A 20,897-nucleotide genomic window follows, 5' to 3' on the forward strand; every position below is an offset into this window, starting at 1 on the left:
CACCACGTCCTTAACACCAGCCCCAGGTTTGGCCTGACACAGATTTGGCCAAAGGAGGGTGTTCTGCCCCCAAAACACACTGCTGCCCTCACCCCTCCGCATCGCCTCGCCGGTGGCACCTTCCCTTCCCAAAACCATGGGCTTCCCACTGAGGGCCTGCAGGGATGCCAGCGGCAGCAGGTAATTCCGGGGAAAAAAATACTTTTTTTGGTCAACATGAAGATTTTCACGCACCAACAGAGCGATTGACGTACCGAGTTACCAAGCGGTGAGTGGCTGGATGAACGGACCCTAATGGCAGAGACAGACATTGAAAAGGACAGGTTTCACAGGAAAGCTCTTCCACGGGAGAAATCCCAGCGACGGAGGGCAAAGCCTCGGGCTGAAGCTCCTCCGGGCTTTTCTGCTTTTATTTTTATTTTTTTTTTCTTCTTTTGCTGCTGTTCAGAGAGCAGGCCCCAAGGGATGCGGAGCAGGGTGTGAGGAGGCTCTTCTGGTCTTCAAAAAAAAAAACAAACAACCACCAACAAACCTTTTCCTCCAGCCTTCTCCCCAAAGCCTGAAGGAGCAGCAGCACCTCCCCAGCTCCCTCATTAACGCTAACGACCGGCGGGGCCTAATTTATACTGACCACGTGCAGCTCGCACGTCGGAGGCTGTCATGACACCACAGGCCCCGTGACAAATTGTCCTCACCACGGGTAATTTCACTCCCTTTGCTCAATTTCAGCCCTCGCTCCCCCCCGGCTCCCCACACGCCTCTTGGCCGGGGCTGCCGGCGGCGCCTCTCCGGGCTCACGCCGACCTTCACACCTCTGCTCCCCGTGGGGCTGGGGAGGCCAAGAGCAAGGGCACGGCCCTGCTGTCCAACACCGATGATCCTGATGCAGTCCAGCTTCGTGCTAACACCTCCTGGCCTCTCTGCTCTTCTCTGGCAGTGCTGACATGGCTGCCGGGCCTGCATCCCCAGCCCACATCGGCCCGTGCAGACACGGGCTGCTGAAGCTCCTCTTTCCAGCTCCTTTCCTCGTGCTCCGTGTGTGGATTAGAAAATGCCCCCGTAGATCAACTCAAGAGAAGTTGAGGCTGTGCTGCACCACACGGCCAGGATGCTCGGCCCCTGTACATGTGCATGGGGAAGCCTCCTGGCCTCGCCGGCAGCTCCCTAAGGCACCCGAGATCGGGATGGCAGCGCGGGGTCGGGGCCTCCTCTGCTCCTCTCCCACCTCACCAAAACGAGCACTGGCAGGGATTTCGTGTGGATATCATCATCAGCAGAGAAGTGAATAAGGAAACGCCAAGTCCTGATGTCTGCTGGTTGACATTCACTTGCCATCCACGCTCAGGGCACTTCCAGCTCCGCCAGGCGAACGTCTCCCCAAATCCACCATCATCTCCCCATCTCTCCCTTCTCCCCATCTCTCCCTTCTCCCCATATCTCCCATCTCCCCATCTCTCCCACCTCCCGTATCTCCCACCTCCCCTCTCTCCCACCTCCCCAGCACCCAGCAAAGCGGGGTCCCCCTGCTCCCACTTCACCCTGCTCCCTCCAAACACGTCCCCCTGCGCTCGGGGACACAGCACCACCTACACCAACCAGGGCACACAGCTGCCCCTGTACAATGCACACCTACAAATACTGGATAGGAAATGCAGCCAGTTAGAAGCCAGGCTCAAAACCTGTATTTTTGGCTTTTCATCGTTTTCCTCTTCTTTTTTTTTTCCCTCCTTTTTTTTGCCATGCACTTCTTGTCTTCTCTCTACTGGTTTCCCCAGAAGAACATCAAGTCTTCATTTCTCCGTTGCCCTGTACATTGCTAGGCCCAACTACAACGGGCCTGGTTTTAAACGTATTATTACAACTGTGACAGTAATTACAATAAAGCACTCTTTCAACGGAAACAAAAAAAAAAATACAAAAAAATAAATGGGTTATAGTTTAGTGGATGGGGGATGCGGCGGCTTGACCAGCCGGAGCAAGCGGCCGCAGCACCCCGCGTCTCTCGGAGCTCCCAGCTCAGGGCACACATTTTTCAGTTAATCTGCGAGGTTACTGGCAAGACGACTGTGGCTATGTTACTTCTACGGTGGCTTTTGGGCTCCTTAAAAAATCCTCCTCCTACTTCAGCATCTTCACGTAAACCATTTGTGAGCTCGCAGGAAGGCGTCGCCCCCGCGCCTCCGCGCTGATCGCAATTGTCCGTTCACAATAAAATAAAATAAAATAGAATAGAATAAAATACAAATGACCAAGAACAACAACAAAAAAAAAATAAAACCCAGTGCAAATAAGAAAGCCATCCTGCTCGCCGGCCGGCGTCCGAAGGGGCGGCGAGTAGACGGAGGGGAGGTGGGGGAGCAGAAAGTCGAAGACAAGAGGAGGGGGGGGGGGAAATAACGAAAGCTCCGCTTGACAAAAGCCGTCAATTATGAGCGTCTGGTGTAGTGTGTGTCGCGCTTTGTCCTCCCGGGACATCTGCTGCGTGCTGTCTCCTGCCAGTTGGCCAGGGCAAGCCGGGAGGACGGTGTGAAAACAATACCAGCCCCCGCTCGGGCTCGCTCCTCCAACTCGCCGTCCTCTTTCTAAAGCCAAACAATAACCCGGCGGGACGCGCTGCTGCTGGAGCAATGATTTCATAAAAGAAACCCTAAAACAAAAACACGGCAGGGAAGAGGGGTGGCACTTGGCGACACAGCTGAAAAGAAACATGCTTCTCCCTCCCCACCCCACGAACGTATTCTCGAGCATGCTGGGGTTTGTCTGCTTAGGTATTTAAATCAGAAAGGCGCTCGCCGGGCCGCGAGAGCCGGATCCCGCTAAGGTGCATGTCTCCTTCTCGCCCCTTCCCACCCCTCCCTGCCCTGCCCCTCAGGCCGTCAGTTTTTGGATTGTCTTGTTGTAGTACTGCGTGATGGTGGGCGTCAGCGGGTTCCAGTTGTTGGCGTGCAGCTCGATGACCTCCAGCAGGAGGGACCGCGTCAGCATGGACTCGGAGGGGCACAGCATCTTGTCGCGGGCGATGGCCAGCAGCTCCGTCATCATCTCGGGCAGCTGCTCCTCCAGCAGCCGGCCGGTGCTCTGCAGCTGTCGGGACAGAGGGGTCACGGGCGGCACGTTAAAGCTTGTGCTGCCGCTGTGTTTTGGGGCGGGGGGGGATCCTCCCGCATCGCTGCTCGGCACCGCCGAAAATGAGATGCTGGCAGGAGGGCAGCGGGACGCGAGCCGACCCCAGCAGCAGCGAGGCAATATTTACAAAGTAGGGCTGTTGTCCAAAAATATGCAATATGCAGCCTGCTCTTATTATTTTTTTTTCACCCACGTTTCACACTCCCCCAGCTTTCCCCAGGCCGGGCGATGCTGGGATGCTGCTGCTGGTGAGCTCCCCGGTGCTGCCCAGAGCCGCGCGCTACGGGCGAGGATTTCGAAAGCGCTCGCCGTAGGAGTGAGTGGTTCAGCTCCCGCTGACTTCAAAGGCGGCAGCACCGGGCGCTTTTGAAAAATCCCACCTAAAAATCAGGCTATTGTCAAAACAAAGTGCGCGCTGTGATGTGGTATCCCTGCCTCTTACCTGCTCCCTCATTTACGCGCTGATTCACAGCTGCCAGTGACTCCCAGTCATTAATCTGACTAAGCAGGGCTCTCCTGCATGCATAACAAATCCTGCCTGCCCTCTGCACAGCGCCTGGCTCTGCAGTTCTACCTGTCGCACCTCTTCTCCGAGTGCTTTTCAAGCAGAGTAAGCCCCAGAAAGCCCCACCTCAGAGCAGAGAGCACAAGGCCTCCATCACCCGAGGCTCGTGGGGCATCAGGGATTTAGCGGAGAGCTCTCTGAAGCCCTGACCTTAAAAATGTAAACTCTCCTCTTCAGCCGCCTGCTGCTTTGCTCAATTTCAACCATCCAGCTGCAATTTTGCAGCCTACTTCAGCCTCTCTCTGCAAGGCAAGCGCCAGTCCCCACAGGCCAATCACTTCCAAAAAGCAAAGCTAATGAAAACTTTGCAATTCCACTCCTGCTATATTTGTGCCATCGTTCCTCTGCAAAGCTTTCTGAGCACACCGAGCCTCTCTGCGGGAGCCACTGCACGAGCAAAGGCAGTGTGATAGGATTTGCTCCAATACAGGTGTTTTTGCGCTTAAAAATACCACAGTGTGAGATCTGAAGGGATCTGGAAGAGACTCAAAGAAATAGGGATGACAGGAATTAGTTTTGTGGTGGGACCCCAGTGAGCAAATTTGGTTGCACCCATTTGCACACATTGGAAGCACAGTGACAGAGCCTCCTCTCTTATCCCGTGGTGCTGTCTTTTGGATTTGGGTTTAATGCAGCTGGGTGACGTGGCTCTGGGTTTGGGGATGTGCAAAGCCAAGGACAGAAGGGGCAGAGCTTCCCTACCTCCATGGAGCAGCAGAGCACGGCGTCCTCCTTCACGTCCTGAGATTGCAACAACTGCAAGAGAGAGGAGAGGGGGGGTGAGTGGAAACATGCAGCCTCCCCCTCCCTCTGGATCCTGTAGATGAACAACTTTCAGGATACATTTCCATTAGTTTAACAATGCTTTTTTTTAATTCCCTCAGCAGGCAATGGCAAAATGCACTCGTTCCACATACGTGGCCAGGAAACACAGCCCTCGGATGGCCGTAGTGCAGGAGCTCAGCCTGTCCGACCCCACAAAACAAGGGGCTGTGAGCGAAAACGGAGCAAAACCGCACATATTTTTGCTAGCACACGCTTCTTTATTGTCATCTTTGCTTTCTGACTTTGTTGTGCAGATGAAGAGGCCGTTTCAGGCTTTCTGCTCAAACCACAGAGATAAAGCAGGGTTGTTTGGGTTGTTTCCCAAGCAGATTCTCAGCAGGGAGCTGGGGCGCTGTGAGCAACGCGCTGCCGCGAGGTGCCTGATAAACCACAGGTGGTGGCACGCACTGAACATGGAGAAAATGGAGAAAAATCGGGAAAACTGACTTCACTAGTGTATGAAATTCATCGGGGGGGGCAAACTTGGGAAAAGTGGCTGGACTGAGCACAGCTGCCCATGCACAAACAGCTCAGTGTAACCGGGTTTGCTCCCAAGTCACACTCCTTGGTTAATGCCGCAGCTCTGCTGCTCAGCCGTAGCCGTCTCTCCTTCCCACTCATTTTTTCCTCTTTTCCCTTCCTTTACAAATAAACGCCGGTTTGTTTACAGGCCCACAACCGCTGGAAAAAGCTAGGAGAAAAAGAGGTAATTCGGGGAATTCACACGGGTCTCAATAAAGTTTTGTCTTCGCTCTCTTCTGCTTCCCGCAGGCAGAGGTTTGTTTGCTTTGAAGCCGATGGTTACAGCACCTGCCCGAGCATGGGGGCCCGTCGGTTTTGCCTCACATTAGCCAAAAGTCCAGCCAGGGCTCCAAATACAGGCAGCAGTTTCCCCAAGTTTATCGTCCTGCTGAGTTGTTTGGGAAATGTTAGCTAAGCCCCAGCCGCACGCTCTGAGATAAGTTCTCACAAACAGCTCACAGATTCTTTGTAAAAACAAAACAAAACAAAACAAAACAAAACATGAGATTACTTTAAACCCAACAAAAAATATATATATTTCTACCAGGGAGAAATATAAACTGGCGATAACCCAAAAACATGTTCTTGGGGTATTTAATGGAGACTGGCTTGTGAGCGTGGAATGGAGCAGGGCTGCAAGTTAACACACACTCATCTGTCCTGTTTGGTAGTTGTTAGTGAGGCAAATAGCATGAAAATCACAGCCAGAAACGTGGAGGTAGAGCAAGCTAACAGGAAGAGGGCTGCAGAAACTGATGCTCTCCTCCCATGGCTTCACGCAGACAGACTCAGTCTGTAAATCGGGGGATGATTTTCTAACTGCTGAGGCAATTAGGAAGGTCCCATTGTGTCCTGATTCCTGTCCTTCCTCTGCGGTGTTCTCCTCGGGTGACCCTGCTCTGCCCTGGTGGGATGTGGCCAGGGGCAGCTGCAGCTTCACTTTGGGCTTTCCTTGCCCCGGCTTCCCAGCCATGGGGCTGGGACGCTCTTGCCTGCTTCAAAAAGTGGTCGTGTGGGTGAGTCAAAGACTGTTTGATGCGCAGAGATTTGGCTAAAGGGGAAACTTGCCTTATTTACCCATGGACAAAAGGAGATGTCACTCCCTGTCCTGCCGGGATGTCCCTGGGACAGCCAGGTCATGCCATCAGGGCTGTGCCAGGACGGGCACTCCTCAGCCACCAGGGACACCACGGCCCTGCGGTCGTGGCTTTTGCATGCTCCAAACCCTACAATCGTAATCTGATTTATATTTACTCAAAATACCTTGATGCTAACAGGCTATACCTATTAACTTAGTGCTCCCACACCGGAATTATTATTTATTTAAGTGTCTATAGCCGCTCCTCCCTGCTGCGGGGATGTGCCCGTGCCCCACCAGGTCTCTCTCCAGCAGGTTCCCACATCTTCCACAGCATCACACAATCACCTAGGTTGGAAGGGACTTCCACGATCACCTAGTCCAACCTCTGAGCTAACAAATCTTCAGCCCTGGCTGCCCAGCACGGGCGAGGGAGCTGGGGAAGGAGCAGGTGAGTGCTGCTCAGCCTGTAATCATCCCCCCGAGGCTCGGGCTGGCTGCGAGAAAGCTTCCCTTTGCTCTCCAGCCGGTTCCCCGTATCGGGCGAGCGAAAGCAGCAGTTCCTGCTGGAAAGCAGACAAAGAGTCTGCTCGATTTCCTAACAGCGGAGGCTGCATGCCAGAATCTGCCCGGCCGGTCATATAATACCCAGCCTCGGTTGCGAAAGGCTTCTCACTTCTGTTGCTGGTGCCGGACGAACAGCTTTGCAGGCGTCTCTGTGGAGGGAGGGCTCCTGCTCCCGAATTTCTGCGTCCCGCTGGGCGATGGGTGCTAAATGTCTTGGTGAAAATAAACCCGAGGGGCTGTTCCTGGGAGTGCAGGGGGTAGCAGGAGGATGGGGATGGCACGGGGCGCAGGGCGTTCATCCCCCAATTCCTTCCTCTGCTGAGGGAAGTGAGTCCTTGCAAGGGGATGTCCCATGGGATGGGTACACAGCAGTGCTCGAGGGGGCAAAGAGGCCCCAAAATTTCAGCTGGGCTTCGCCACAAACTGGTCAGCTCTCTCTGAACGGCAAGGGGCTCGCATGCAGCTGGTGCAGACCACCAGGAGCCAGCCACGCTCCCCAGCCGCATATACCGTGGTATATACCACATATACCACTTTCTCCAGAGCCAGCTGGAGCTGCAGGGAGGCTGAGGTGCTTACACAGCACTCCCACGCCACGAGCAGGACGGAGAACCTGCCCTGCAGTCCCTGCTTATCGCCAAACCACGCGGGCTGGATCGTGCTCTGCAGCTCTGCCCACCGGGAAGGGCAGTGGGAGCAGCCAAACACATACAGAGCCCCCCACGGCCACAGCACCATTCCTCCTGCGAGGCACAGAGCTAATTAGAGCTGCCCAAAGCAGCTGCTGGGGGGCTCACGGCACCGCTGGGATAGGGGTCCAGGTCTGGCAGCCCCCTCCTGGAAGCCCCACGTCCTGCTGGATGGATCCTCCCGGCAGCAAAAGCCTCCGCAAATTAGGGGCTGCGCTTCCCGGGCTCTCCGCAGAAGGACATCAACAGCAATTTGCTGCTTTTCCAGGGGCCCCTTATCGACCTCCTGTCGCAAGGCTTTAAGGAAGATGCCTGCGATAAGAGCCATGTGCCTCCTCTGCTGCTTCGCACGGAGAGCCACGCACCATGTGCAAAGGAGATTGTCACAGCTCTCCAGATTTCTGATTGCCACTAGGCACGGGGCGGTGAAAACAGCCAAGACTGGGGAAAATGCAGAGCACAAACGAGGGTGTGGGGGATGAGTAATTAGAAAACAACCTCCCAGCAAGGCCAGTTGCAGGATTTCTACAATCTGCTCCCATCACAAGTATCAGTTCCCTGATCCTGGGCATTGGTGTCAGCCGGACTGGCCCTGCACCCCCCAACAAACTGTGCCTGTGCCAATTTATGGGGCACCAAATGCCATGCAGGGCATGCCCTGAGCTAGGCACGTCAGGGGAGTCCAGAATCTGGTGAAAAACCGAGTGAGAACTTGGAAACAGAAGACCTTTTGGAGGCCACTGCCACAAGCAGCATCTGCTCTGCTGAGCCATTTGATGCTGAGGTTGCCCAAAGGCGAGATGTGTTTGGGGAACCTTTCCCCTGTGGAGCTGGGGGGATGCAGCAGCCTGTCTCATGAGACCCTTCTCACCCAACTCTTTGCCATCCAGCTTTGAGCTGTCCCACTGGAAATGGTCTTTGTCCCCGTATGGCCTTCTGCTCATAAGGTTTCAAGCCCCCTGAAGATGCACAAGGTGCCACCAACCCTTGTGTCTCACCTAGAGGTCCCTCTTCCCAGATTCCTGACAGGGACAGCCTGGTCTCAGCCCCCTAGAGAAGATGCTGATGGCAATTCACACTTGCTCTGTTAGGATGAGGCCACCAGCACAGGGCACTGCTGGCCCCATGAGGAGCTCTGGGCTGGATCTGCTGGTGCTGGCACAGCTGCCGTGTCCACGCGAGGCTTTTCCCTAATGTATTTGGGACAATTTGAAGGAATTGGCTTGGTGGCACCTACTTGCCTTACAGGGATGTGCTGCTTTCAGCCGAGGAGGAGACTTCTGTTCTCCTATTACCCAACCAGAACTCCCCGGGAGGATGGTAAGCAGAGATTAGTTTGTTTATTGCATCAAGTAAACCAAAATGCTGGTTATCCTCCTTGTCGGGCTCCTGAGGAACTCAAACAAGAGATACTTAACAGCAAATTGAATTAAGGCCAGAGGAACAAAACCCTGTACCCAGCCGTGGGAAACTCCTCCTACTCCTTTCCACTGCAGACAAGGGAAACCATGAAACATGACTCTCGCTCCCCGGATCTGGAACAGCAGAAGGGATTCCTACGAAGATGGAAACCATTAAAAGGCAATTACTGGAGACAATGACGAAGAAAACCTGGTCACTCACCAAGCCAGCCAGGCCAGTCCAGTGGCTCCCATTAGGCACCCAGGCTGGAGGTGGGGGCCCTGACCCGTGGGACCACTGGGGCTGCGTGAGGGGGACCCCGAGGCGCACGGGGACAGAGCCACCCCGTCTGCGGGGACACCGAGCCACCCAGACGGCCGGCTTCATCCTGCCTGTCTGAAGACATAATAACCCTGGGAGCAGAGGATGTGATCTCATCCCAAGGGTCCGGGGAAACACAAAACGTGGAAAGAAAAAGCGGCGAGACCATCGCGCTTGATTGCAGAGGGCTCCACCCTTGCCCGCCGGACGCTCTGCGCTTTCCTGGCTCTTCTGAGGGCGCACGGCGGCAGACGCAAATAGTTGTGTTTACATCCAGCTGGAGGGGCCTCGGGAGCTAACAATGCCGGGTACGGAGGGCGAAAGACAGAAACAAAGCCACGCGAGGAGGAGGGACCATCCGGCGAGATGGTATCTCGCTCCGTTTCTTCCCCGATGCAACGGCTTCCTCTGCCCTCTCCGTGAGTCCCCGAGAAGTGGGGATGCTTCCTCACCTCCACTGTGGGGTGAGGGGATGCTGGTGGTCCTGGCCATCCTCCGTGGCCTCAGCTCTGCCCTAAATGCAGCTCTGCAGGCAAAGCTGCTCCGAACCTCTGCAAGTCAGAGTAACTGTGATGGGAGGCTACATGGAGGAGCGCAAAGCCCGGGCTCTGTGTATGGGAGCGCATTCTCTCCTTGGAAATTGTATCTCTGGCACGAGAGCCCTCCCCTATTTAAACTGTGCCACTGCGGTTTTCGTGCTCACCATCGAGGGCCAAACAAGTCCTGTAGCTTTCTAAGAAAATACATTTCTGTGCTCAAAACACTAAGCCGAGCAGGAGGGCTCCAACACATCGCAAAGACCTTGTTGGTTTGGTGTCCCTGTCCCTTCACACCTGCCCTCGAGGTGAGATGTTTCACAAGTGCCTACCTCAAATGTTATGGTCTGTTCCTGGCCAAAGTGGGGAAGCACAAACTGGAAAAAAAATCAATTTTCATCATGCCTAAAAGGTGTTTGTTCTCATGGTCTGAGGGGACAGCAGGGCGGGCACTGTGTGGGGACAAGGTCAGGCGAGGTGTCTCAGCTCAACGACTGTCACAGCTTTTTAGGGGTAATGACTGAACATTGCTTTCCTCCTTTCTCCCCACCCCCAGTTCCTCCTCCACCAGGATTTATTTTGCTGTTATTTTCTCTGGTCAGGCCCTGTGGAGCTACCTGGGCAGCAGGGTGGCACGGGGTCAGGATCTGGCGTTCTCGGTGCCTTCGCCTGTACAATAAAGAGGCAAATCCTGTCTTGATCCCTGACTGGGAGCAAAATCTCAACATCCTAGCATCTTATTACACTGTCAAAGACCCTCTTTCGACTCAAAAGCTTGGTGATTTTTAAAAAGTGAGAGCGATTAAAATAAAAAAAAAAAAACAACCCTCCACGTTAAAAGATACAATTTTCTTTTCCAAACAGCACCACCCTCCAGCTCGTCTGGCTGCAGCCAGGAAGGTTTTTCCTCTCTCTTCCTCTGAAGGAGACAGTGAAAAGGCAGTGCCCTCTTGAAGTTCAGACGTTAATTACCGTGTTAGAATATTTTTCTAAATTACACAGTATGGCCCCAGGAGATAACAGGCACTGAGAGAAGGGAGGGGAGTGGATACCAGTCTGCATGCTGCACCGCAGACTCAGACGTGGGGGAAAGGCAATTAGACAGGGAGTATTTATCCTCCCTGCACCACCACCCCGAGGCTTTCAGTTAGCAGCGCGTACCAAGGCAGGGAAGCGATGGGACTGTGCCAGGATTTCAAACCATGCTGAAACGGGGCCGCCTCTGCCAGCCAGGCTGCAGGCAGGAGATGCTCCTGCAGAGGAGAAACTGTCCTGCCTGCCTCCAGCCTCTGCTCCCTGCTGATTCACTGTGCCTGGACCCTCCTCTGGCCCTCGGGGTGGGCAATAGGAACTGCCAGGGGGCCCCCCATCAGCAGGGATGCTCGTGGTGACACAAGCCATGGAGCCCTCCCAGCTGTAAGTGCCCCGGGATGAGGGGATCTCCATGGGCTGGTCCTGCAGCCGCAGCCTCCCGCACTCGTTAGTTCTGTGATTTAATGAGCCCGTGATGAGCTGCTTCCTGGGATCTGCTCTGAACCTGCCCCGGCAGCCCCATCTGATGCACCCAAGGGTGCCGGGAGCGGGATGGTGCCGGAGCAGGGCTGCTCCCTGTCACCCCTGCAGGTCCGCGACCGGGAAGATGCAACGGGAGAAAGGCAGATCTTCACTTGTGGGAATTACGGGCCCACCAGACCCACCTCAGGCCATGGAAACAACATGGAGCAAGTCATCTTCAAGCGTATTTCTGGGCACGTGAGGGAGAAGAAGGAGACTGGCATGGATGCCCCTCATCACCTTGCTCACCGTCTGGATTTATGGACAGGGGAAGAGCACGGATGTCTGTTGCCTCGATTTTAGCGAGGGCTTTGGCTCTGCCTCCCACAGATTCCCATATCCGAGCTAGGACATCAAGGCTGGACAGCCAGGTAAGTTAAAGACTGGCTGAGTGTTTGGGCTCGGAGGGCTGTAGTCACTGGGTTACATCCCAACTCCACCTGGAGGCCAGTGACGAGGAGTGCCACGGGGTTTATCCTGGCACCTGCCCCGTTATCATCCTTACCGGTGACGGAGGAGGCGAGCAGCACTCCTGCAATGTCTGCAGGTGATCCCATTTGGCAAAGTGCCTCCAGGAAGCCCGGTACCATCGCTGCCTGGCACCTCTCGGGGTCCTGCAAGGCAGTTCTTCCACCTTCTCGCTCCAACTGCTGGGTGTAATGCCAGGCCAGTCTGCTGGATGGCGTGGTAAAAATCAACAAAATGCATCCAAAGCGGCACTCGGCACCGAGCACCTTGGCTGGGAGCTGCTCCTGCTGGCAGAGCACACGCTGGTGGGCAGCAGGGTGAAGGACCAGACCCAGCGAACAGCAGATGACAAATGGCATCGCTTATTATCTCAGCTCAAAGTTTACAGGGACAAGCTTGGCGTGGTTTTGGGAATTAAACCGAGGCCGGAGTGGGGAGACCACAGTGGGACATCCCTCTTGGTGAGGCCACCAAGTGTGGGAGTCAGGACAATTTCCTAGAAATGCTAAAAATGTTTTCACCAAGGCAGATGATGGACCCAAGGCAGAATGTGGTCCTGGAGGATGTCAGCACTGCTCCTGCGTTAGGAGAGCCCGGGCAGCACAGCCTGGCCCCAGGGAGAGCCCTTCCCCGGGAACAGCTCCCTCCTCCAGCTCGCTCCTGGTTCCCCTGGGCACAGAGGGATGGACGGGAGGAAAGCTCTTTCTCTTATTTATCTTTAACCTCGACGCCTCATTATTCTTTGCACGAGCTCCCCAGACTTGATGGCTGCAATATCCTCTGGTTCTCACCCCAAAAAGGGCTCTCCTTTCCGCACTCCCCAGCTGCCTGCGCTGCCAGCCTTTGGGCTGGGCTCGGGCGACCCGTGCCCCTTCTCCAGCTTTAACCCCACACACTGTCGATCCAAAGCACCACACAAGCTCACCGGGCTCTCTCAAACCACTTCAAACCATTTAAACTCTTTGCATCCTCTTCTTACTTTTCCTGGCAAGCCGTCTTTGCCTCAAATCCCAATTTTGCCCCCGCTGTGAATACACCTTCCTCTCTGCCCGCACTCCTCTTGCCCCCAAACCTCCCAGTGGTGAAATTGAAACATTTTTGGTTCCTGGGGGTTCAGCTCATGGGATGCCCTGTCCCTACCTTGGACACGGTGTTAATAAGCTTTTACTGGGGGGAAAAGGAAAGGAGATGGTGAGAGGAAGGTTTGCAGGGGGAAGGGAAGAGGCATTCCTGCTGCAGCCATCAGGCAACTTTCCCCTTCCTCTTGCTCACTCCCTTGCTGACCTTTGGCTCAAACTGCCAAAGCTATAAAGGAAAAGGGAAAAAAAAAAAAAAAAAAAGAGAGAAACTAAAAAGCAAGAAGAGCTGAAAGGACAGGCAGAAGCAGAGATGTTATCTCGCCCCTGATAATGATTTATCGTCAGAGGATGGGTGGATGGAGGCAGGGAGCGCTAAGTGCAGCTGCTGCAGCACAGAGGGAGCCACCAAGGAGGAAGGAATCGGGGCGAGGGGCTGAGATTGGACATGGGCACGTGTGTGCTGGTGAGCAGGAAGGGGAAAAAGCCACCAAGAGTGCTGCTGAACCTCACAAACCCGTCCTGAGGCAATGGAGGGATTTCCATGGCCAGCGGCCAGCCCCAAAGTGGCTGGGCCACAAGGACCAGCCCAGCCCAGCTTCATGAAACCCACCAAGGGACGTGTGTCCCCAGCGCCTGCTGAGCTCCAAAGGCACTAGCTGATGTGGTGTACCAGCACAGGAGAGCATCAACCCACAGCAAGGAGCCTGTCCCTGCTGCAGGACCTCACGGGATGGGGTCAGGACAAGCGGGGTTGTGCTGGCAGCCACCTCAGAGCACCTCTGGGTCCCGTTCTGGGCTGGCCTCTTGTGATATAATTAGCTGAAATGGCAAAAAAAGAGCAGTGTTGGCACAAAAAGCCAGCCCTGAGCCATCAAACGGGGAATGGCGAGAGTCAGGGTCCCAAGTTTACGCACTGCCTCTTGGTATCACCAATAAAAGCTTTTTATGGAGCTGTTCTGCAGCAGGAAGTATCCCCAATATGTGAAATTTGTGTCCTTTGGCATGTCTTTACATCACCACCGTGCCCCCACGTAGCGGCCAGACAATGGGAAGGCCCGTGACAGCACGGCGAGGGCAGACAGGAATTGGGGAAAATCCTGGCAGAATCAGGGCTGGGCCGTGTCACGGCTGTGATGGGAAGCAGGGAGGAACGGGGGCTCTGCCAGACGCCAGGATCTTCCCGATGAGGTGACACACACTGCTGTGGGCAGAGATTTTGGGGAAGTTCCACTATTCTTAGCACCCCTCTCCCACCTCCTCGGCTGGACGTGTGTGCCTCGCCACGGTGCCCGGGCGCTTTCTCACTGCTGCAGTCACTGTCTGTGAGCTCTGCCCACAGCGTCGCTGCGCAGGCAAGATGTTTACAGTGTGTTTGCATTCAGAGAAAACTTTCCGTGCATGCAGAAAGTCATTACTGGCAATTTTTTCCCCTCTCCCTCTCCTTTCCTTGCCCAAGGTCCAGCGGGGAACTTATTTTGCAGCGAGTTATTTATGGCCCAACAGGAGTGCTACTGACAATTTGAGACTCACAGCTCCAACCCCGGGCGATGAGACAGACTTCTGCCTAAGGAAGTCCTCTGCAGGCAGCAGCAGGAGACAAAACCACCTTGGAAAAGAGCATGGAGGAAAGTCCTCTCCTGTTCTTCTGAATGTCAGCTTTGGGTTTCCTTTCCCGTTTGTCCCCAGTGAGGTTTTTGCTCCCAACCTGGACCACATTTACCTTATCCATCCCTGAAATGTCCCCAGCCCCGATGGCAGGCTGGGTTTATGCTGCATTATGTGGTCTCCTATGTCTTTATTCCCTCTCTCTTTCCTCCCCTCAGTCTGTATCATCTATTCAGTTGGCTTCACCTGCTTTTAAGAAGCTTTCTTAGCTCCTTCAGTGGGGATTTGCAGTGGTAGGATTTGCCAAACTCCACGTTGGGTTTGCAATCCCAACTCTTGGGCTTTGCAAACCCTTTGACAAAGGGATCCTGCATGTGCTGGAGCACCTGCTTTTCTTTAGCAGAATCACACCGGGGAGGAAGAACCAAGTGTCCCTGCAGGCACCAGCACTTTTGGGGCAAGAAGTGTTCATGTGGGTAAAGCAAACATCTGGGAATCACACATATCTACAGGTCACAGGCACTGCAGCTCAACGGCTTGTCCCGAGGGGGGAGAAGGAGAAAACCCCGAAGGCATTACCTCCCTGAGGCAGGTATAAATGGGGCAGACGAGGACTCGGAAGGGCTCTCCGGTGCTGCTCCTCATGGTGCCGAAGACCTCGCAGAGGAAGGTGATGAACCCCAGCCAGCGCTCCACGTCCCGCTGCTGCAGCTCCTCCCGCATGGTGAAATCCTTCTGCAAGAGGGACAGAGACAACGGGCTGCATCAGCACAACCGCGCCGCCGGGGGAGAGGCCACGGCCGTCTGGAGGCAGAATTAGGAGGAAATTGAAACTCAGGGTTGGGGGGAGGAAGACAGACAGGCTGACTCTGTAGTAAGAGCCGGGGGATTGCTCAACGCCCGCGGAGTGGCTGGAATTTCAACACGGCCACGCCACCAGGAGCAGGTACCGTAAAAACCACGCCAGCCTCTGCTGTGACTGCCACCTTGCAGGGGCCTGGGGACTCTTTGCCCTGTGCACAACCAAAATGGGATGAAAATGACCACAAGTGGCTCACACGCAGTGCCTGGGTGGCTTGGTGGTCCAGCATCTCCAGCAGGGGTAGCTCCGAGCTGGTGTCGGACCGGGGGCTTCCCAACGCTCTGCCTGCTCCCTGGGGTCTCACAGCCGTGCCTGCCCGCCCAGCAGAAGATTAGGGGAGCACAGAGCTGATAGTAAAAGGTCACCCTGCTCCCGAGCTGATGGTTGCCATGACCAAGGATTAGGAGGATGACGTGATTTATGGAGCAACACCGGGAGCGAACGAGCAGGGAGGCAGCTGCCTCCCCCACCAGTCCTCCAGCCAGGGAGGGGAAAAAGGGTTTGCCCAAAAGCAGGATGTCAAGAGGGGTATGTGTGTGTTGGGAGCCTGTGGCAACGAGTGAGGAGGAACAGAGGAAAGCAAATAAAAAGCTTTCCAGAGGGCAGCACCACCACCATGTGGGATGGCACCGGGGTGTGCGCAGTGCTCAGAGCCCAGAGGTCTTCCCCAGGCTCTGAGCGATGCTGTGAAGCCTTCTGCAAGACGTCCCACATCAGCTCACTTGTCTGTCTCCACAGTGACCCTTCCTTGGTGTTCAAAACCAGTAGGCACCAAGCAGGGGAAAGTCAGAGAGCAGGACAAGTTTGCTCTCAGCAGCCCGTGCTCCCAGCGCGGCTTGCACAACGTCTGAAATCCATCCCCTAAATAAATTACCCTGTATCTTTTCCATCTCGGTTTATCCCTCCTGCCCGAGACAAAGGCTTCGCTGCTCCAACCTGCAGCTGCACTCTGCAGGGATATAAAAGCCACCACACCAAAGACTGCTCTGATGGCCCGGACAGCACGGGGCAGCCGTTCCTTTTGAAGCACGGGCAAGCCAACCAACGCCAGGCAAACGCGTGATGCTTATTTTCATGACACCACTCTATGCATAGAAGATCCAAGGAAGGAGCTATTTATATGTTTCACTACAAAAGGAACCAAAAAAAAAAAAATGAAATAATATTTGCATATGCAGGAAAAAGACTTGTAAAACACCCGAGCCACTTATTAACCAAACGGCGATGACTAATTCCTCTCTACACCCATTTCTATAAGGCAGTTGCCCAACTGTGTCTGCGACTGAAATCGACCTGCAGACAAACACTGCCGGGTCTCCTCAGGCTCTCCGGGGGAGCTTGCACAGCTTTTCCTTTCGTTACTCAGCTGGTCCCAGGCTGGCGGTGGAGGGGAGAGGTTTGCCAGCTCAGGGTGTCACCCCAGGGTTACTGAATTGCTCATTCTGGAGTCTTGACATTTAATGGCCAAAAAATAATAAAATAAAATAAAAAAGAGAAATGACGTCCTGACTACCGAGCAATTAAAAAAGCCAACAAGAGCATCCCGTGCCCCTTGGCTGTGCCGAGGGAGTTCCTAGCTGCTCGGGATAACCACACCGGGCTTCAGGTGAGGAAAAAACCTCCCATATACGTGCCAGTCCCTCCATCTCCCCTAGAAGCAGGGAAAGCACCTTGGCAGGGGTAGGGATTTGGTGTTTTGGACCATGCCTGTCTGCAGGCAAGAGTCGGGCTCCCCAGGAGCCAAATTTCCACGGCAGCTGGACTCTCCATGGGCATGGAGAGCAATTCAGCCAGGTCCCCCAGGAGCTAGCCACCGAAAGAGATGAGCTGGACCAAGGCAGTGGGAGAAGGGAAGAGCCACGGGGCTGCACAAGCAGGGACAAAACCCACGCCCCATGCTGCCACGGCCACCCCACAGACCTCTGCACCACAAAACCCCTCAGAAAGGGGCCGAACCCAGGCGGCAGAGCCACTGCCCTGCCCCGCCAACTTTATTTGCTCTGGAAATGCCTCCTGGAGTTATACAAAAATAACCTGTGGATTGGCCTGCCCCATGCTTAGGTGGTGAAGTCAGTGCAGTAAGCAAATTATCTTTCATCAGTTTGGCTGTATTTTTAAACACAAACTGCACTGCTAATTTGGGGGTGCCCCGGCCCGTAGATAAGCTGGGTGCTTTTACTGGGTGACCTTCCTCCAGCGCCCATCGTTTAAAATAAAATGCATTTATACCAGGTAGCAGGGCTGGCCTCGCTTCTCCTCCTGGTTTGGGGGAAGAGATCATTAGGAAACCGTGCGAGGAAGGAAATGTTTTCCATTAGGAAACAAGCAAGGGGTCCTGGAGCTGAAGCTCCTGCCGAGCCCCTGCCACCAAGGGATGCAGAGAATGCTGTGGCATGGGGCTCTCCGCTCCTGAACCCAAATCAAAGCCCTCTCCTCATCTGGATGCACCTCATGCAATGCTATTGACCTCTCAGCCCAGGCATGGCATCTCCTAAAGACCCGAGGAGAGGAGAAAAACCCCTCCTGTGCTCCTCTCCCAGGCAGGACGAGGGGCAGCGCTGCATTTTGGCCCCCGGACCTGAGCCCTTGCTCCAGCACCGACAGCTGCAGCCAAAACCCATCCCCAGGAGGGGTTTTGCCACACTTTTTTTAAAAGGTGAGTCCCAAATAACTCTGCCCCAGAGCTGAGCACACCGACGCACGGCTGGCTGTGTCAGCAGCGAGCTGGAGGGCAAAAGTTTACCAGGGGATAAAAATGGGAGTTAAATTTAAGCATCACCACCTTCTGATGGAAAAAAAGACCCACACATTCGGGCTTGTTGCTCTGTAAACACAGGGCTCTTCCTCTGGCAGCTCCGCTGTTTACTCAGTCATTGTCAAGGAGGCAGGAAATACTGAGTCAGGAACGAAATATATACAAAAAGAAATTCATAATGCTTGGGTATCGGCGATCGGCGCTACATAAAACGCCGAGAGAGGCTGTGCTAAGTGCTTGGTGTGGCTGGCAGCGTGCTACGAAAGGTTGGAGCCTTAAAGGGATGCGTGGAAAGGGCCTGAGATGAATAAAACAGGTCTCAGGGGCTCCCAAAGATGTCTGCTCCCTCCTGGAGAGGGATGCAATTTAAATAATTCTTGCACTTTAAGTAATTTTTCCACTTTGGTCCCGGCTTGGGTCGGGCTCCAGAGCAGAGCTTTGGTTTTGGGGGAATAGAGCCCGGCTTGATGAAAGACAAGAAGGAGAAAAAGAAAAGCAGAGCTCACAGCTCCCGAGCAGAGGGCAGGGCCTGGCAATAGCAGCGCAGGAGGCTGAGATTTATTTCGAGTCCTGCGTGGGCTCCCATCCCCTCTGCACCCTGATTTCTCGGCTGGCGAGCGGGAACAATTTACTCATCTTCCTCTGCAGAGCGCTCTGGGGCGTGTGACTGAGACATGCAAATTGTAGCAATTATTATTGCTCCAACAAAGGCGCTATTGACATTTAAAGCAGATAAACCCTTCAAATTACAGATGACACTCTGCACCCAGCCTTGCAAAGGTCTGGGCTTCACCCAGCCATCAGGCATTTCACTCCCACGGGCTTTCATCGTGGCGTTTCCTCGAGCTGGATCGAGCAGGCACCCACCTCTTCTCGGGCAGCTTTGGCAAGGGCAGAAAATGAAAACAGGGGCCTTCAGCGTGGACCTGACTTCTTCTAAACTAGAGGACAGTCCTAATGTTGGTTATTCCTCCTGCATGGAATTGGGCAGGAAGGCGAAATGAAGGCTGGAAAACTCCCGGCTCTGCTGAAGGTTTGCTGGGAGATGCCAGATGAGCTCCCAGCACCAGCAACATCCAGGAATTTTAAATTCCTCAGGTTTTTGGGGTACCTCTCCAGATAATCACAGACTGCAGCCAACAGCAGCAGGGGGTGCTTCCCATCTGCATTGCCCAAACAACCCCGGCACCCCAAAATGAGGGGCTGAGGGGTCATGGAAACCCGTGCCCCCTGTCCCTCTGCCACCCCTCCTTCAGGTCCCAAACCCGGGACCACCTGCCTGGTGTGGGTGTCTCACGGTGGCCTCAGCGAGGCTCGCAGCTCCTCGGTTAATTATTAATTTGGTCAAGTTTTACAGCACCCGAGGGGGAGCCTAATAATGGCTCTGCAAACAGAGAGGCATTGCTGTTGATCTGGTAGTTGCTGGAGATCCTGGAGCACCGTCTGGGTGGATGCTTTGGGGGGTGAAGCAGCCCTGTCTGGCCACGAGGAAGAGCAAACAGCATTCAGCAGCTGTCCTGGTGTAAGAATCTCCCCTAATGAACCTCTGGAGGCTGCCCAAATACATCCCCTACCTTCTCCTTTCCTCTCGAAGGGAGAAGGACCAGCACTGAGACACAGACGCTGTGTCCCAGGGCTGGATTTGAATGGCACAGCATCCCATTTCAGCCACGAGGCATCATCCTCATGCCTCGCTACTGCAGGAGCATTTCTGCAGCCAGTTTCCAGGTGGGATAACGCCAAGAGCACAGACACCACGGAGATGGATAGAGAGGAGAGGTGGGGGCACGATTGCTTCACCAGCGGGTGTTGGCCAACACCAGAGCTGTCTTCCTCCTTACTTAATTTTCTCTGTCACCTGCCTACCCAGCAGTTCGTCACTGCTTCTGGAAGCCCTGCTTCTCCCACGAGCCTGCACCCGGCTGGGACAGCTCATCTGCAAAAGGAAGGTCTCGGTGATGCTGAGACACACAAATTAATTGCCTCGATGGGCTGTCATCAGAGCAGCCGGGGCACCCGTTTGGCCTGACCCTGCAGGACACCCCACGGAGATGCCCCTGGGATATTTCGGAAGAGCCTTGCCATGGGTTTCAGTCCCCACTGCTCCATGGAAAAAAAATGGACATAATTCTGCCCAGCAAGCATAGAGGGACTGCTTTGAATTGCTGTTCTGGATGGTTTGATGGGACTCCTCCAGCCCTCCTCCGTGCCGGGGTGAGGTTGGAGCCCCAGCACCATCCCTGGCATCTGCTCAGGGGCCACTTCTGTGCCTGAAAAAACACCCATGCGGGTGTTTTTTTGTTTTTTTTTTGGGTCCAGCTGGAGCTTGCCAGCAGGCTGCATCCTTATTTTAAGCTCCATGCGTGCGACGTGGCCCCTTGATAACGCAGAGGTGCTGAGGAGTCTATGGGGACGGGCCAAGCCTGCAAAGAGAGCCACGAGCACCGCCAGTGCCACCCTGCCACGCTGCTGTTTTGAGGCTTTTTAGGGCTTTCTGCCTCATGGGTGCACCCAAAGCCCGAGCTGACCTGGTGGCACGAAGCCGTGAGCTCGATGCCATGAGCAGCCTGCATCACGTCCAGCAAACCCTAAAGCTCAGGTGGTTTGTGCCCCTGCTCACAACCCCAAAAACCTCAGCAGGTATGAGGGTCTGGGGTCTCCAAACAGCCCCGTTCTCCCCAAATGGCACAAAATTTGGTCATAAAATTTAAAAAAAAATTGCAGAAAGGCTTGGGAGCCCACAGGCAGCCAGATAGCTTGGTCTGAGGATGGGGTTTTGGGATTTTCCCTCTGCCTGCCCAGAGCCTGAACCACAGGGCGAGGGGGGAAGCGGAGGGGACGGGGTTAACAGGCTCCCGGCTGGAGATATTCGAGGCACCCGGGGTTCGTGTAAAGTTTCATGCCGGGACCCTTTTCTAAATTCTTTTGGTCATGGGAGAAAACA

General features: G+C 54.6%; 1 protein-coding gene across 6 annotated transcripts in view; it reads right to left on the reverse strand.

Moving 5' to 3' along the window:
- Positions 1-1,515: 1,515 nt before the first annotated feature.
- Positions 1,516-20,897, reverse strand: part of CTIF (cap binding complex dependent translation initiation factor) — a 120,030-nt gene continuing 100,648 nt past the window's right edge. For all 6 annotated transcript variants that reach the window (XM_082783967.1, XM_082783964.1, XM_082783966.1 and 3 more), the window contains 3 exons: positions 14,916-15,071; positions 4,394-4,447; positions 1,516-3,084 (listed from right to left, as the gene is read on the reverse strand). In XM_082783967.1, the coding sequence (XP_082640093.1) occupies positions 2,869-3,084; positions 4,394-4,447; positions 14,916-15,071 (426 nt within the window). In that variant the 3' untranslated portion in view covers positions 1,516-2,868. The remainder of the gene's footprint in view (positions 3,085-4,393; positions 4,448-14,915; positions 15,072-20,897) is intronic.

The sequence above is a fragment of the Aythya marila genome (assembly GCF_965140915.1).
Source record: "Aythya marila genome assembly, chromosome: Z".
Taxonomy (NCBI): Eukaryota; Metazoa; Chordata; class Aves; order Anseriformes; family Anatidae; genus Aythya; species Aythya marila.